The sequence below is a fragment of the Protopterus annectens genome, chromosome 3.part0 (assembly GCF_019279795.1).
Source record: "Protopterus annectens isolate FY-2018-M chromosome 3.part0, PAN1.0, whole genome shotgun sequence".
NCBI lineage: Eukaryota > Metazoa > Chordata > Ceratodontiformes > Protopteridae > Protopterus > Protopterus annectens.
The window spans coordinates 1,522,794,360-1,522,813,571 of NC_056731.1; the positions used below are offsets into that span (position 1 = coordinate 1,522,794,360).

At 42.9% G+C, this 19,212-nt stretch overlaps 1 protein-coding gene across 1 annotated transcript in view; it reads left to right on the forward strand.

Annotated features, from left to right (window-relative positions):
• Positions 1 to 19,212, forward strand: part of SMCHD1 (structural maintenance of chromosomes flexible hinge domain containing 1) — a 3,546,415-nt gene that overhangs the window by 1,668,220 nt on the left and 1,858,983 nt on the right. Inside the window, exon 23 of the mRNA XM_044065561.1 lies at positions 3,083 to 3,222. Within this exon, the coding sequence (XP_043921496.1) occupies positions 3,083 to 3,222 (140 nt within the window). The remainder of the gene's footprint in view (positions 1 to 3,082; positions 3,223 to 19,212) is intronic.

The following is a 19,212-nucleotide window of genomic DNA, read 5'->3' on the forward strand; positions in this document are numbered from 1 at the left end:
AAAGACAGACAAACACCACTGTTATGTGGTACATAAGCAGGGGGGAACCCACTCGTACCCTCTCTGCAGACTAGCCATGGCTCTGTGGAGCACAGCCTTGAGCTACCAAGTTCACCTACAAGCTCCGTTCCTGCCAGGCAAGCTAAATTCACTGGCAGACGACCTACACAGAAATCTCATGGACCCACACGAGTGGAAACTGGAACCAAAGATATTCAACCTTTTGAGAAACAAATGGGGGGAATCCAGAGATAGACCTGTTTGCCTCCCCTCAGAACTACCAATTGGACAAATTCTGCACAAGGACTTTCCACAGTCAAGCTTGGAAAGTGGATGCCCTGTCCTTCACCTGGGAAAGCCTCTCAGTTTATGCCTTTCCCCCTCTGCCTCTCCTCTCGAACGTTTTGCTTAAGATCAAACAGGACAAACCAAGGACAATACTGACTGCACCAGACTGGCCACGCAAGCACTGATACCTCCTGTTGCGCAGTATGTCACTGCTGGAACCATGACACCTGCTTCAGACCCCTTCCCTTCTGTCCCAGCAGGAGGGCCAGATTTTGCACCCTCAGCTTCAAGCCCTGAACCTTGCAGCCTGGCTAATCCTTGAGCTCTCCAATAGCATCCCTTAGTAAGCAGGTGCCAGACGTCATTCTGGAGGCAAGGAGGCCTAGTACTAGAAAATCCTATGCTGAAAAGTGGAAAAGATACTGTTCCTAGAGCCAGACTCATGGGATGGGCACAGCGGTGCCCAGCTTACAGCATATTCTTCAGCACTTAACAGAGATGTTCCACAAGGGCCTTTCCTTCTCGTCATTTAAAATTCATGCTTCTGCCATTTCAGCACATTATAATACTGAACCACCTCTCTTTTCTCACCCCTTGCTAAAGCAATTCCTCAGAGGGACCAAAAATTTAAGACCTCCCAGGAGAGCCCCTACTCCAGCTTGGGATCTTAACTTTCTATTGGAAAAGCTCACTCTACCTCCTTTTGAGCCAGCTGCAACTGCAGAGTTGAAATTCCTTTCTTGGAAAACAGCCTTCCTTCTAGCCATCACTTCAGTAAGAAGAGTGTCCATGCAGACAGGGTGTCCCTCAGGACCAGTCCTTCCTTTATGCCCAAGGTAGTCTCTAGTGTGGCCCTTAATCAGTCCATTAATTTGCCTACTTTTTTCCCAAATCCACAAAACAAAGGAGAACGAATGCTGCACTCTCTGTATGTGCACAGATAACTTAGATTTTATTTGGACAGGACTAAGCCTCTCAGAAAATCTGAACAGCTGCTAGTTGGCCTTGCTGCAGGGGCAGAGGGGAAGGCAATTTCAAAGCAAACCATTTCTAAGTGGATAGCCCATTGCATTCATTTCTGCTATAAATACCATGGAAAACCTACCCCACAGGGGATAAGATCACATTTCACCAGGGCTGCATCTACCTCTACAGCCTTTCTCAGAGGTGTCCCTACCAGGGACAATCCTATAAGCTGCTACCTGGAGCTCTGTACATACCTTCACCAAGCATTACCACATGCCTATTTTTTCTAAATCTAGAGCCGATTTTGCCACTGCAGTTTTGCAGGGCTTAATAGCTGCTCCTAATGCTCTCTAACTTCCTCCTCCCTTCCTTAGTTTTGGGAATCAACCCAAATGTAATGACTGCAACAGTGAAACACAAAGAACATAGTACAGTTGTGTACACTTACCATAAATGTAGATGTTCAAGTGTATTCACTGTTGCAGTCCTGGTTACCCTCCCTCCAGTCCCCTGACTTCTCTTGGCTAAACTTTTCTTCTTGTCTAGTGTATTTCAGCTTTCTGGTGTGTTTGTTTTTTTGTTGGAGATGTAATCTAACATATAATTGCTTTCCATTATGGGGGCACCTGACATCTGGGCAAGAAAAACTGATGTAATGGTGTTGGCTGCATGTTTTATACCCCTGACGACCTGATGTCATGGAAGAAGAGACAGCATCCAAGACTTTGATATTCAGGCCTGCTGAAGGCTACCTGCAGGCAGATAACCCAAGTGTAATGACTGCAACAGTGAATACACTCAAACATCTACATTTATGGTAAGTGTACACAACTGTACTTTTTCTGTAGTTTATAGCCGATTTCAACATATAAATACAGCACAGTAAATCAGTCAGACAAATCATGAAATAAAAGCAGTTATATTAAAGTAAAAACAAACTAGAACAGAGTAAGATGCATTGTAATATATATATAATTGTCATTCAGTATAGTAACATCGATGTAACACTAACAGTCGTCTACCATGGGATAATAAAAAGCATTATGCATTTTACAACGAAACTTATTATGTTCTAATTTGCTACTTGAATATAACTGAATTTATTTAGTAATTTATTGTCTGTGTTGCATTTGTATGTTAAAATCTGTTGTAACAGACTACAGAAAACACTTACTACTACAGAATGTCAGACTGTATGTCCAAAGTCACGTCACGGAGCTAGGAAGTAATTGGACAGCTGTTGAGCCTACAGTAAATACAAACACAAGTTTGCTTTATTTAATTAGCATAGTTCCACTAAATTAACTAAATTAAACTCTATTTTATGATAAAGTCAACTTTACATAATGAGAGCATAATTACAGCTAAAAAGAAGTGGTGGTAAAACTATTTGCACATGAACTTTTATGTGCTGTACGTAACTGTTCTGTATGCCTGAAACAAGGCACAGAGCATGCGTTTAAGAAATTCATTCTAAATCTTTTGCATTAAATGTCATGCCTTATAGACTGCTGTTTTATTTCAATTTTGCATTCTAATGTGACTGATTCTTAACTATGAAATTCAACAAAAATATTTTCAAAAAAGGCATAATTTCAACAACATAATGAAGTCTCATAGTTAACTGTTTAAAATGTAAAAAAAAAAGGAAAGATTGTTAAAGAAATATGTGAAGTATGTAACTTTTGCTGTGATTACAGTGAGAAACTTGCCCTTCCTTTAATAAACATATACTTATCTGATGGTTTGCAGTGAACCAGTACTGAAATCACAGTTTTGGTAAGTCAGCTCTTCATTCTGTAAACGTGCCCTTACTTTGATTTTATAGGTCCTCCTCATGAACTTAGAGTGAAGCCAGATTCTGCTGAGTTAAAGATAGAAAATGGAACTGCTATTTCTTTCCAGGTGGAGGTGCTGGATGAGTCTGGAAATATTACAACTCAACCAAAACTGACAGTACATTGCAAGGTAAGCCAATATATTTGGAGAGAAACCTGACCTGAGTCTCCTTTTCATACCAAACATTGTCACTTTTCTGTTAAGATTAATTAGGTTAAAGGAAAAGTTTTATGTGAATTAAAAATGAGATTGTTGACTACATTTATATGCACGCATAGTGGAATAATATGAAGCAGTGTCCATTCCTAACCCTAGTTAAGCATGACCTTGACAAATGGATTGGAAATTGGAAATTCACCCCGGGTCTGGTCTCTGTCGCTGATGGACATAGGCAAACAGTAATGTCCAAACTAACATACCCCCTCCCACATAACCTCTAGGAGCTTCCCAGTTGATATATACCCCACCTAATAAATGCCCATAACACAAAGACACAATTGGGTTGGATTACATGGCTAGGATTATAAAGGCCTTAGTGGTTGTTAGCTTAGTGTGTAACTATGAAACTATCTTATTAAATAATTGCATTTTCTTTAATGCTTAGTCAGGTGTACTTACTGTGTGTTCTAAAGGAGACATCAGTGCTCTGTCATCATTTGTGTTTATTTCATGTTGTCCTCTCAAGCCTGATGATTCTTGAAGCATCATGTATATGATTGAGTAAATGTGATTACTGCACCCTCTGTACTAGTTTAGCCATCTCTCAGCTCTCTTTCTTTGTCTTTTTTTGTGTTTCAGTATGTACACTAACAGTTTGCTTTCTCCATTCTCATGTACAAACTGTTGTCATTGCTTACTGTTTTCATGTTTCATCTCTACTGTTACTCCCAACATATGCACACACTTTCCATTGTAAATGGTCTTTTGTATGCTGAAGTACCTGATGCTTTGTTCCTAGTTTAATTATAATGCCCTGTACTTATGTCTTCTGGTCTGACTGTATTCATTCCGTCATTCTGAGTGACCTCTTTAATGTAGTGCAGATATTAAGTGGAAGTAAGCCTATCTACCAGTTAATATGTGAGGCATAGAATCTAATCCTGAAATGGGGCACAGACCTATTGCAGTATAAGCATCAATATATGCATATTCGCCCAACATGCACACCTGTGGACAGTTTATAAGACTGCAATTCCATCTGCTGCACCTAGTTTGGATGTGGCAGGAAATTAGACCACCTGGTGAAAGCCCATATGGGCAAAGGGAGGATGCGCCCACATTTAGTACTTTGTTTTTACTAATAAAGGTCTAGGATGCTTTCTTATAGCCAGGTTTGGAGCATACACATGATATGGCCCTCTCAATTAACAACAACTCATATGGAATACCAGTCCAGTTGTTTATTTGTGCTTTCCTAAAAGTAATGCAGTCTGTTTATTCCAGCTTCTCTGATACAGCTGAAAATCTCAAGTTTTTCCTACATGCTCTATCCTCAAATTCTATTATTTTTTGAAACATCTCTTCCTGAGCAGTCTCATATTCAACCAGCCTTTTCTTTATTTGATCTCTGATTTTTGCAGCTTTATCATCTCATCTGAATATCTGTTTAAAGCTTCTTCCATTTTTTCCATACTTTTGTTGTTTGTGCTGATACACTCCATCAGTGTTTGTTTATTTTAACCAGGTCTGTATGCACTTGTTTTATATCTTCTTACTGGAAGTCATGTCTGAAGGTTGCATTGCTTTTTGCTGAACAGCTGCAAAACTCTCCCCAGTCAGTGTTACTTCCTCACTTTTTGTAGCTAATTTTTTCAGGTGTTCTGTATTTCTTTTTTCCTGGCATCCAGACAGTGCACTTACTAGCCAGTTACTGAAATTTTGGCCTTTTTGCTGAGTTTCTGTTATCACACTGGGAGAGAGAGAAATAAGCTGATGTTCATCGTGTTACACTGCTGCAGTCATTACACTTGGGTTATTCTGCTGTCAGGCGGTTTCCCAGTCGGCCTGAGTTCCAAAGTCTTGGTCCGGCGTCGGTTGCTGTCGCCTCTTCCCTGACGTCAGTGCGACAGGGGTATATAAGATGCAGCTGACACCATTTTCTTCAGTCTTTCTTGCCACGCGGTGCCCGAAGCAAAAGCAGTTCGCAAGTGCTAGTCGGACGACTCCTGAGATTTTCATTCCGAATCCAGAACCAAAGTCTTCTACAAAGCTAAGTACCCCGTTGGGGAAACTTTTTCTTGCCTCAGACCGATGTCAGTAAAAGTTAATAACTGTAGTTCTTGTGGGAAGCAAATACCTAATAAGGATTTCCATTCCTATTGTATCCCATGCCTAGGCCCAGACCACGACGTCACTGGTTGTCGGTTTTGTGCTAGGTTTAACAAGCACACTATTAAACGACAGTTTGATTTTGCCTGACATTATTTTGGCAGAAAATTCAATTACACCATGTCGTCGGAACTTCCGACGACCAGAATACATAAAAAGCACAAAGACAAGGACAGGTATCCGAGGCCCAAAACTGACAAAGCCTCTTCTAGGCCAGTCGCCGGTTTTCAGCGAGGTGCCTTTGCAGCCCCTGACGACCGCTTCTGCATAACCACAGGCTGCCTCCGACTCCCACGTGGAGATGGCTGGGACTTCGGAGGCACAAGTTTTTCAGCCTTCCGAAACTAACCCTTCAGAGGGATCCGGAGTAGCTGAGCAACCCGCAGCTTCAGAGGGTGTTTTCAGACCTACTCAGTTAAGCATTAAACCCTCTGCTAAGTCTAAGCCTCCTTTAAAAATGAAACAAATACAGCATTCTCCAGGACAGGACTCCATGCCCAAGAAACAAATGCTCAAAATGGCCGAAGACCTAATCACTCTGATCAGGGGGTCACATCCCCCTCCTGATAAAAGGCCTAGACAGGATGCAGACTATGACTCATCCGACCAGGTGTCTATTTCTTCAGATTCATCCTCAGACCTAGGATATTTTTACCCCCTTATGAGGATTCTGAGGCTGAGGAATCAATTCCATCAGCCTGTCCGCCTGAGGACTACTCCTTTGGGGAAACCTTACATACCATGAGGGAGCATTTCCATTGGGAAGTCTAGGATTACTCAGAATCCAAGAAAAGGCTCAGAGACTTACTTTTATTGCCTCAACACAGACCCCTTGCTATTCCGCCAGTGTTAGATATTGTGGATGATGTGTTTACTGAATCCAGCTTAAATCCTGATTCCTTCCCTCCAGCCCCAGTTAAACCTGACAGATACTACAGAGTTCCCTGACTCACACAAATTTCTGTATAAAAGCCCTGTTGCTGACCCTGAAACTATTTCTCAGGGACCCAAAGGGGGTTAAGGCCTCATCAGCAAAGAATCCAGTTCCCTCTGACAGAGATTCCAGAGCATTAGACAGATGGGGAAAGAAAGTATATATGTCTGCAACTTTAGCAATGACAGCCTTAAATTGCCAGTTTCACATGCAAAATTTCAGCAATTTTTGATGTCTCAGTTGAAACAAAAAATGCTTCCAGATTCAGATCCTCTTAATTTTAAAGAAATGCAGGATCTATTGCATGCAGCTGAACAAGTGGGAAAACATACTTTGCAGTGTGGTTTTGATTCTTTAGAGGCCTCCTGTAGAGCAGGAGTTACAGGCTCTGTCATTAGAAGACATGCTTGGTTAAAAGAACATAAGTTACCAGATCATGTTAAAGCAAAATTATTGGATGCACCTTTGCAGCAGGATGTGTTATTTGGAGTTGAGGCAGAAGAGGCATTAAAGAAAATGGAGGATAAGCCAAAATCTATGCAAACAGTGAAGGATTTCTTACAGGTTCAGCCTCCTCGATTTAGCAGAAATTAGCCAACAAAGAATTGGTCCTTTCCAGTTACAGACAGACCTCAAAGGGAAAGATACAGACGTCCAAGAGGTAGAGGTCAACCACAAGGTTCTTACAGGCCTCGGCAATGGGGTGCATCAGGCCAGAAAGAAGGGGAAGACAGGCCCTAACCATATAAAAAGCAGCCCCAATGACTTCCCACTACAGCTGCCAAACAGCTGTCTCTTGGCAGCCCCCTTGGGAGGAAAACTGGCACTTTTCTATCACAATTGGCATATGATCACCAAAGACAAATGGGTTCTCAATATTGTTATCTCAAGGTTACAGGTTTCACTTTCACATTCTGCCAAGGTTAAAAGGAATGCCAAATCTGTCACCAAATCAATGGGCAGAGGCTCAAAAACAAATTACAGCACTCATGGACATGAGAGCTATTCAAAAGGTACCACCACAGGAGCAAGGACAAGGATTTTACTCAAGACTCTTTCTGGTTCCCAGAAAGGGCAAAGCCTGGAGGCCCATTCTGGATCTTTCTTCTCTAAACACTTACCTGGATGTTCCGAAATTCAAAATGTTGACACTACAACAGCTTCTTCCCATGCTGGGCAAGAAAGCTTGGCTCGTGACCTTGGACCTCAAGAAGGCATACCTGCATGTCCCTATCAGACAAAACTGCAGAAGATACCTCAGATTCATAGCTGGTTCAATGCACTATCAATTCTCTGCACTGCCCTTTGGCTTTTCTACTGCGCCCAGGGTCTTCACAAAGTGCTTGGCACCAGTAATTGCATTTTGCAGACAGAAAGGAATTCAAATTTATCCGTACCTGGACGACTGCCTGATTCAAGCAGAGAGCAAGGACATTCTTCTAAAGCATCTGGCATTTGTAAACTGTAAAAAAGTTATTAGGTTGCCTGGGGTACACAGTAAATGAAAAGAAATCAAAACTAGTGCCCTCACAAGAGATAATATTCCTGGGTGCCAGCTTGAACACAACGGCCCAGATGGCTTATCTCACGCTAGACAAGCAAGGACAACTGGCTCAGTACTTTCAATTCATGGCAACAAAGACCCAACTCCCTGCAAGAAAAATTCTGCAGGCCTTGGGTTACATGGCATCTTGCATACTACTAATTCCATATGCCAGAATGCATATGAGGAAACTACAATGGTACCTAAAGAGTGTATGGTCTCAACACTGTCAAAATTATACCAGTAATTCCTTGCCTTGAACAGGAGTTTCGATGGTGGGCTCAAGCTTGTCACCTCAACAAGGGACAGCCTTTTACTCAACCCACAGCCAGGCAAACACTGACAACAGATGCATTGGATTACGCCTGGGGAGCACACATGGCAGGAAAATGTATTCAGGGCAAGTGGCCCGCAGAACAAAGGCATCTTCACATCAATCAAAAAGAGATGCTAGCTGTACAAAATGCCCTTACAGCTTTCAAGGACCTGCTGCATCCAGGACAACTACTGCTAAAGACGGACAACACCACAATTATGTGGTACATAAACAAACAAGGGAGCACTCACTCCTACCCCCTCTGCAGACAAGCCATGACCTTGTGGAACACAGCTCTAAACTATCAAGTTCATCTGCAAGCACAATTTCTGCCAGGAGAGAAAAGCACACTGGCAGACGACTTGAGCAGAAACATCATGGATGGAATTGAATCCATAAATATTCAGAATGATAACACAGAAATGGTGGAGCCTGGACATGGATCTGTTTGCATCCCCAATGAACTGCCAGCTACAGAAATTCTGCACAAGGAGTTGCCATCCACAAGCATGGAAAGTGGATGCCCTCTCATTCAGCTGGAAAAAACTACAAGTATACGCTTTCCCACCATTACCTCTCCTTCCAAAGGTACTCATAAAAGCCAGGCAAGAAGAGACAAACATGATCCTGATTGCAGCAGACTGGCCACGCCAGCACTGGTACCCAATCTTAAAGAACTTAGCACAAGGACCACCCTGGATTTTGCCTCAAGTCCCACATCTGCTGACTCAGCACAACAATCAAATACTTCGCAGCCAGCAAAAGACCTTAAACCTAGCTGCATGGAAGATTCCTTAGTCAAACAAGCAATGACTCTCTCCAAAGCTGTTATGGATGTCATTCTGGAGTCCAGAAGGCCTAGTACCAGGAAAGCCTATTTGGATAAATGGAAGAGATTCTGTGCCTAGAACCAGGCTCACAGCCTTGACACTCTTATCCCAAACATTCCTCAGATACTACAATATTTAACTAAGATGCTGGACAAAGGCCTCTCCTTTTCATCCATCAAGATCCACGCCTCTGCAATCTCTGCTCATTATAACACGGATTCACCAATTTTTTCTAATCCTTTGCTAAAACAGTACCTCAGAGGGTCTAAAAACATAAGACCGCCCCGTAGAGCACCTACTCCAACTTGGGACCTCAACTTTGTTTTGGAAAAAATAACTACCTCCTTTTGAGCCAACTAACACAGCAGAATTAAAATATATCTCTTGGAAAACTGCTCTGCTCCTGGCAATACCATCAGCACAAACAGTTTCAGAATTACAGGCACTAATGGCAGTGTGGAACCTTTCCTCATTTTCCACCAAGACAGGGTGTCTTTAAGAACTAACCCTACGTTTATGCCAAAGGTGATATCAAGTGTGGCTCTAAACCAAACTATTCTCTTGCCAACTTTTTATCCAAAACTACAGAATAAAGGGGAGAAACTACTGCATTCTTTGGACATTCACAGGCAGTTACGCTTCTACTTGGACAAAACCAAAGCTTTCAGAAAATCTGAGCAATTATTGGTAGCATATGCTGCAGGAGCACAGGAAAAAGCCATTTCAAAACAGACTATTTCAAAATGGATAGGACATTGTATACGTTTCTGTTATGCACACCATGGGAAACCTGTACTTAGCAGCATTAGATCTCACTCCACCAGGGCAACAGCCACTTCAACTGCCTACCTCAGAGGAGTACCCACCAAGGATATTTTGGCAGCAGCAACATGGAGTTCTGTGCATACCTTCACCAAGCATTACCATCTGCCTCTATACTCTAAATCCAGAGCTGGATTCGCCATCGCAGTGCTGCAGGGCCTTATAGCCACCCCTAATGCCTTATAGAACCAGCCACCCTACATCAGCTTTGGGATTCTACCCAAGTGTAATGACTGCAGCAGTGTAACACGAACATAGTACAGTTTTGTACCAACCATAAATGTAGATGTTAGAGTGTATACACTGCTGCAGTCCAGGTTACCCTCCCTCCTTCCCCTCTTACTTGCTGGTACGTACCTATGTCTTCTACCCTTTTGCTACCTATGGGGAGTATTTGCTGGTAACTGAAAGTTGTTGTTTGCTTTTCTTATGTATGTTTTATTAGCAATTTGAATTGCCTACCTATTTGGGGGCACCTGACATCTGGGGCAAGAAAAACTGAAGAAAATGGCATTGGCTGCATCTTATATACCCCTGTCGCAGTGACATCAGGGAGGAGGCGACAGCAACAGATGCCGGACCAAGACTTTGGAACTCAGGCCGACTGGGGCACCGCCTGACGGCAGGAATAACCCAAGTGTAATGACTGCAGCAGTGTATACACTCGAACATCTACATTTATGGTAGGTACAAAACTGTACTTTACTCAATGTGCAGCCATCTTGGAAGTCTCTATTTTAAGGTTAGCCTTGTACCAAAACTGTGATTTGATGTTCCTCAGCCATTGGGTTTCTGATCCGACTTTAACCACCTCTCAGACTTTTGTTTCTTAACTCAAGCTCCTCCCATTACCTGTAATCCCTTCCAAAAAGAAGGGTTAGCTTATGGTTTGTTTTACGTATAGTTTTTGGGTGTGTTTCATCTTGTAGGGCTCATGCCCTCCCCTCTTTCTAGCTTCTCTCTCTCTACCTTGCTACTAAACTTACCTGTTCCATTCTCGCAGCACTGTGCAATGCATAATACAGCTAAATGGACAGCTTAATACTTTAAGAAAATCCATTAAGTGAAAGAATCAGGGTTTCTTGTAGCTTTACCGAGATTCCTTAACTTTAATACTGTAAAACTGCAACACAATACAAATAGCCACATATCAGTATATATGCAGCTATATACAGCACTTGTAAGTACCAAAGAATTACAACATACAAATTACTCACAGGTGATACAATTGCCAGTGTTTGAGGAAAGAAGGTTAGGTCTGCACTCCAGGAGTGCTAGAAGTAAAAAGAAGCTGTTTCCTGACTGAGTTGCATCACTTTCTGAGAGTTGCTATAATGCTGTAAAACAAGTTATTCTAACTGTTCTAAACTAACAGGCCACTAGTTGGTAGCGACAGATCACTAAATGTTGGAACTATGCAACTATAATATAAACTGCCCGAATATGCTGTGAAGGGGAGAATACTACTAGCAGTCTCACTACCATCTTGGGAATTTCTTCTCTAACTTAAGAAGGTTATTTTATGTCATTGCCGGTAATTTGTCGTTACCTTCCCTTTTCCATCTGTGTTTTTGTTGCTGTTATATTGTGGTAGTCATGTTTGACAAACCCGGTGGGTTTAAGAAATGCTTCTCTTGTGGGCATAGGATTCCCAACTCAGATCTCCATACCGAGTGTGTATACTGCCTTGGAGCCATATATTTGGATACTGAGTGTGAGATTTGTACAAGGTTCAACATTAGGGCATTAGTTGAATGCAAGAATAAGTTAGAATTGACAGCATTGCTGCATTCATCATCCTCTTCACTATCTGGAGCTTCCCCACCTGCTAAGAAGGTGGCAGGGAAATCTAAATGGAAAATAGTAGAAAAAGTCAAAGAAAAGCTTAGGAAGTTGAAGTGCTCCCTGACCACTGTACCCATTTGGTCAGGATCGACTCCTCCTACAAAAGTTGCCCAAGCCAAGCTTTGGATCGTTTCACTTCCTCGGATTCAGCATTCCCTTCTTCAAAGTCTCCTGCCCTTAGAGGTTTTACACCTGAGCTGATAGTATTGAGATTGCATTTCTCCTTTTTGCAGCACACGCCACACAGAGTCTTTAGACCTCCATCCACCTGGTCATCCTTAAGGTCTAAAAGGAGCCTTTCCAAGGCTGATGTGGATAGCATTATGAAAAATTTCTCAGGACAGAAATTCAGTTGGGAGTTCTCTTCTCCATCCCCCATTGGACCCATGAACTTCTTTCCATCCCAGACAACATTGGTACTCCTACTCCAATCTGCCCGTCAGCTTTGGAGACATCAAATCTGAGATTCCTGAGTTTATCTGTGTGGGATCTGAAGGCTTGTCCTTCTTTGAGCCCTGTCACCTTCCCTGAATCCAGTTGGTCTTGATGGTTTCAGAGCCAGAGGGATTTTGGAGTCGTAGCTTTGCTGCTGCCTCTGGTGGTACACATTTGACTCCCAAGGTTTTTGGAGCCCTCCCTTCTCTTCAGAGCTTCAGCTTTAGATAGCTCTGTCCTGACTTCTGCTTTGAGGTATGGTCATGGGGGTTCCCTGAGCTGCCCTGATCAGGTAACATTGGCTCCTACTAGGGTGGTTTTGGGCTCACCCATGACTTCTACTTTTGATGCAGTGGAGAGAGCTTTATCCAATTCAGGACTAGGACATCCTTGCCCCTCTCAGGTCCTCGTCCTTCCACAATTGATTTTCCCTGGGTTCTGAGTCTGCTCATTCTGCTCCATTGGGGCAGCCGGTCCATCCAGGCTTTGAGACGGTCCTTATACTGCCATCTTCTGAGAGTTCACTGGATCATCTCCCTGTGGAAGCTCCTCCAAAGTGTACATGCAGGTGGAGGCACATTGGTCTGCATAGGAATCCTTGACAGAAGACACTAACTTCAATCCCAGATCACCGTTTGAAAACGTCTCATTTGGAGAGATTCTTGAGCTTTTGAGACAGAAAGGTGGTTGATCTTCAAAAACCATTAATTGCATTTTTTTCCAAGGATTCCTATGGTGATAGATCTCCCTGCAGCTGATGGGGGAGCTCAAGTGGCAGAGGAGGCCTGCAAATCCAAGGCTTCAGAGGTCCTTTCTCCGAGTAGCCTTTTCAGAGCTCTTGAAAGGCTGTCCAAGTGTTGCAGTCTTGAGGTAGTTGTGAGCTGCTTGTCTCTATACCCATAAGTCTGGGTATCCTTCACCAAAGATATCTGGGTGTAGCAGTCATTAACAGACTACTACATTCCATTTCCCCATTATTCACCCAAAATATCAAAGAAGATATCCTAAGTGCCACCCCTCAAAGAAAAGACATAGCTCAAAAAGTGGAAAAGTTGCTAACAAAAAGAGTCATCCAGTAGGTCCTACTAGAACAGCAAGGGTTCAGATCTTATTCAGGATTATTTTTGGTGCAAGGAAAACCGGGGACCTCTGGCTAATGGAGAAACTAGATCACTTAAATCAGTTTGTCAGATGCTTGAAGTTCCATTCTTCTGCTCTGGAAGGACAGTTGTATGTGCTCAGATCTCCAGGATGTGTACTATCACATCAGAATAGACAGTCCGGGAGATATCTTTGCTTCTTGCTAGGGGGCCAGTCACTTTCAGTTTAGAGCCCTGCCCTTTTGTTTCACCACAGTTCACCAAGTGTATGGCAGCTCACCTTAGATTGCTGGGATTCCAGGTGTTTCATTATCTCAGTGACTGGCTCATCAGAGCTCCTACCAAGCATCTACTGATGGATGCCATAGACTATCCACTCCACCTATGTCTACACATGGGCATCAAAATCAACTTCAAAATAATCTCATCTCTCCCCCCCACTCAAGTCTTGGAATTCGTAGGTACTCACCTGGATACAGTTTCCCAGCTTGCAAGACTGCCTCAATCCACACTACCTACATTAAAGCATCAGGCGGGTACATGTATTGTCCCTTCAATCAGCACCACCCAGGTTGATTCTTCAACTTCTTGGTTCAGTGGTGGCCTCCTTAACACTTGTGTCTCTAGCAAGATTTTACATGTGGGTTTTGCAGTATACATGGGCAGTCCAATGGTCTGTGAATCGACACCCCCATGACCCTTCTCATTTGATCCAAAAAGATCTGCAAGTAACAAGTCTCCTGGTGGATTCATGCACCAGATGTCCCTCAGGGCCATCAATTTGTTCTGCCTTTACCAGAGGCCACAGTGACCACTGACACTTCGCAGCCAGGAGGGGATTACTACTTGGAGACAGACCGTTCAAGACACGTGATCCCCCTTAGATGCCAATAAGTGTCCTGGAGATGAAGGCAGTCCTCCTAGTCCTGGAGGACTTTCAGAACATTCTACCTGTAGTGATGATTGTTGTACAGACAACATGCCAGTGGTCTGGTACATCAACAAGCAAGGAGATCCCTCTATTACCATTTGTATCGATAGAGTAACAGTAGGCAATCTCTTCTGGCTGCTTTCTTTTGGGATCTCACATTCCGGGGGAAGTCCAACATTTTAGTAGACAGACTGAAGAGATCTGTTCTACTGCCTCATGAATGGTCTTTCAATCCGTTTCTGGTGGAACAAATGTTTTTTGCTAGTAGGGTTAGCCTTGCTGTGATCTCTTCAGTTTTGCCCACAATTTCAAATGCAGCAGGTATTTTTGCTCTAATCTCCCCCAGAGAGGGGTTACGAAAAGATGCTCTGATTTCACAGTTAACCCCCTTGGCTTCCTTTATGCATATCCCCCTACTCCTCTCATATCTAAGTTTCTACAGAAAGCATCTCAAAGGAAGAGCAAGGTGATCCTCATTTGCCCCATTCTGACCCTCACAGGTGTGGTTTCCCTTCCTTTGGCCTCAGCTGATATACCCACCTAGATGTTCATCGTGTTTCACTGTTGCAGTCATTACTCTTGGGTTATCCTGCTGGCAGGCTACCCTCAGTCGGCCAGAATTCCAAAGTCTAGGCCCAGCGTCGGTTGCTGTCGCCTCTTCCCTGACGTCAGTGCACCAGGGGTATAAAAGATGCAGCTGACGCCATTTTCTTCAGTCTTTCTTGCCGCGCAGTGCCCGAAGCAAAAGCAGTTCGCAAGTGCCGGTTGGCCGACTCCTGAGAATTTCAAATCCGAATTTCAGGACCAAAGTCTTCATTAAAGCTAAGTACCCCATTGGGGAAACTTTTTTCTTTCTCCAGACCAATGTCAGAAAAAGTTAACAATTGTATTTCTTGTGGGAAGCAAATAACTCATAAGGATTTTCACTCTTACTGTATTCCTTGCCTAGGCCTTGATCACAAAATTGCTAGCTGTCGGTTTTGTGCTAGATTTAACCAACGCACTATTAAGCGTCTGTTCAATTTTGCATTTCATTACTTTGGCCGAAGATTTAATTATATAATGCCGTCAGACCAGCCGACAACCGTAGTTTACAAAAAATGTAAGGACAAGGAAAAGGATAGGCATCCGAGGTCCAAAACCGACGACGAGGCCTCTGCTAGGCCAGTCGCCGGTGCGTCGGTTCTCAGTGAGGTGCTTTCGCAGCCCCCTGGCGCCTGCTACCTCAGAGCCACTGGCCGCTTCAGACTCCCACGTGGAGCCGACTGGGCCTCTGGATACTCAAGGTATTGGACACTCGGAAGTCATTCCCTCAGATTCCCGCTGAGCAGGCATCGGCTTATGAGGGTGTCTTCAGACCTACACAACTGTATATTAAGCCATCTTCAGCTTTAAAGACAAAGACTAAAGCAGCTCTAAAGACAAAGAAACAAGTACAGCATTCTCCTACTCAGACTTCCATGCCTAAAAAACAGATGCTCAAAATGGCCGAAGACCTAATTACTTTGATCAGGGGTTCCCATCCCCCTCCTGATAAGAAGCCTAGGCAAGAGACAGAGTATGATTCTTCTGATCAGGTTTCTATTTCCTCTGATTCCTCTTCTGAACAGGATTACTCCATGCTTCCTTATGAGGATTCTGATGCTGAAGAATCCATTCCTTCAGCCTCTCCTCCTGAGGATTATTCTTTTGGGGAAACCCTGCATACTATGAGGGAGCATTTCCACTGGGAGAGCCAAGATTATTCTGAATCTAAGAAAAGGCTCAGAGACTTTCTGCTACTTCCTCAGCACAGACCCCTTGCTATTCTACCTGTTCTAGACATTGTAGATGCATTTTCAGAGTCCAACCTGTCCCCTGACTCTGTACCCCCTGCACCTGCTAAGCCAGACAGAGATACTACAGGGTCCCGGATTCTCATAAATTCCTATATAAAAACCCTGCTGCTGGCCCAGAAACTATATCTCAGGGTCCCAAAGGGGTTAAAGCTTCCACTGCAAAAAAAATTGTCCCCTCTGATAGGGATTCTAGGGCTCTAGACAGATGGGGGGAAAACGTCTACCCTGGCTGCAAGGGCTTTAAATTGTCAGTTTCATATGCTTAAATATCAGCAATATTTAATGTCACTGCTTAAACAGAAATTGTTGACAAATACTGAATGTTCAGAGAACAAGGAATTGCAGGATTTATTGCATGCAGCTGAACAAGTGGGAAAGCGTACTTTGCAATGTGGTTATGATTCTCTGGAGGCCTCTTGCAGGGCCGCTGTTACAGGTTCTGTTATTAGAAGGCATGCTTGGTTAAAGGAACAGAATCTGCCTGATCATGTTAAAGCAAAATTATTAGATGCACCATTACAGCATTATACTTTGTTTGGTACTAAAGCAGAAGAGGTGTTGAAAGAAAATGGAGGATAAAGCAAAATCTATGCAGACAGTCAAGGATTTCTTATAGGTACAGCCTCCCAGGTTTAGCAGGAACTGGCCTTCTAAAAATTGGTCCTTTCCAGTGTCAGACAGACCACAAAGAGGCAGATACAGGCGTCCCAGAGGCAGATCTTAGCCCCAAGGCTCATACAGGCCTAAACAATGGGGTGCTACTACCTTCAAAAGCGGAGAAGACAAATCACAGCCTTACAGGAAATAGTCCCAATGACTTTTCTCTACCAGATTCAAGCACTTTTCTTTTGGCAGCCCCCTTAGGGGGAAAACTAACACTTTTTTCATCAAATTGACAAATGGTTACCCAAGACAAATGGGTTCTGAACATAGTGTCCCAAGGCTTACAGGTTCAATTTTCACACTCTACCAAGGTCAAAAGGTATGCCAGACCTGCCACACAATCAATGAGCAGAGGCACAAAAACAAATTACAGCCCTCATGGAAATGAGGGTCATTCAGCAAGTACCACAACAGGAGCAGGGGAAAGGATTTTTACTCCAGACTTTTCCTAGTACCCAGAAAGGACAAAACCTGGAGACCAATATTGGACCTCTTTATACTAAATACGTTTTTGGAAGTTCTAAAATTCAAGATGTTGACTCTACAGCAGCTACTGCCCATGCTGGGCAAGAAGGCTTGGCTCGTAACTTTGGACCTAAAAGAGGCATACCTGCATGTCCCAATCAGACAATCTTGCAGAAGATACCTCAAATTCATATCTGGCTCAATGCATTATCAATTCTCTGCACTGCCTTTTGGCTTATCTACTGCGCCCAGGGTCTTCACAAAATGCCTGGCACCAGTAATTGCATTTTGCAGACACAAAGGAATTCAAATATATCCCTACTTGGACGACTGCCTAATTCAAGCAGAGAACAAAGACATTCTTCTAAAGCATCTGGCGTTTGTAAAAAGATTACTAATTGGCCTAGGGTACACAGTAAATGAAAAGAAATCAAAACTAGTGCTCTCTCAAGAGATAATATTCCTGGGTGCAAGCTTAAATACAACTGCCCAGATGGCTTATCTCACGCCAGACAAACAAAAGCAACTGACTACTTACTTCAAGAAATTGGCAACAAAATCCCACTTATCTGCAAGGAAAATCCTGCAGGCCTTGGATTTCATGGCATCCTGCATTCTACTAATTCCATATGCCAGACTGCATATGAGGAAACTACAATGGTATCTAAAAGGTGTTTGGACTCAGCATTGCCACAGCCTGGAGACAGTAATTGCACTCATTCCCTGCCTGCAACAGGAGTTTTGATGATGGGAAAAGCCTGTCACCACAACAAGGGTCTGCCATTCAGTTTACCCACAGCCAGACAGACACTGACAACGGATGCATCAGATTATGCCTGGGGGGCCCATATGGCAGAAAAATGTATTCAGGACACATGGCCTGCAAACCAGATGCATCTTCACATTTTTATTTTATTTTATTTTATTTTACATTTGTTTACCGGGCTAGTCTAGCTGGATATATGTCCATTTTCAGTAGAGGCCCGGGGAGAAAAGCTCCATACATAAAACTAAACTACAAGACATATTAATAAAAATTTAAGTACAATAAGAATATACATTTAGTAATAAGAACAACAAATATTTAAGGCACACACAAAATACACTAGGTCAGTTGTAGCATCACAAAATAAAATGCTAAAGATTAGCAGTTAGTTTCATTAATTCGGAGAGAAAGAAGTAAAACAAGAGATTAGAAGGGATTAATGTAGAAATAGAAGAGAGAGAAACAAAAGTCTAGAAGGGGAAGAAAAAAGAAGAATGGAAATGAGGGCAGGGGAGAAAGGAGGAGTGAGTCAGAGCATAAGAGGAGAGCAACAGGGCAAGAAAAAAAAAAGGTGTATGTGTAGCTAATAAGACAGTAAGTAGTTAAGGTAGAGAAGGGGGAATAAAAGGTTAGTCAGAGTCCTACACGAACAAAGCCAGTGATTTTGGAAGTACAGTTTGATTTTTGTTTGAAGAGTGGTAAGGAAGAGATTAGAGTAATATCTGTGGGTAGCAGATTCCATGTCCTACCTACAGTATTAGTGAACAGAGAGTCACCAGCTAAGTTATGAGATTTTACAGATTTGGTCATGAGTTTAGAAGAAGATCGAAGGGAGGTAAGATTACTATAAGGGATTAAAAGTTTAGAGATAGTGTTATCAGGTTGGTAAAGTATCTTGTGGGCAATAGTAAGTTGTGAGATCATAAGACAGTTTTGTAGCTCTAGCCAGCCTAGGAGTTTTAGGTTATGACAGTGATGTGTTCTGAAAGGGTTACCTGTGGCAAAGCGGGCAATGCTATTGTAACAAACTGCTAGTTTATTTAGGTTAGCCTTCTTAAGGTTAGAAGATAGGTGATGCGTAAAGAGAGTAGATATCAGATGGGAGTGGGCGATAGTAGCCCTGGTAGTAGGTGTGAGAAATGGCTTAATACGGTATAATGATCCTATTTTTTTAACTGTTTTGATGATGTTGTTAGTATGTTGATCAAAAGTGAGATTGTTATCAATGGTTACTCCTAGTAGTTTTGTTGTCAGGTCAGGAGATGACAGTGGTGTCATTTGACAAGATGTTGAAGTTTAATGG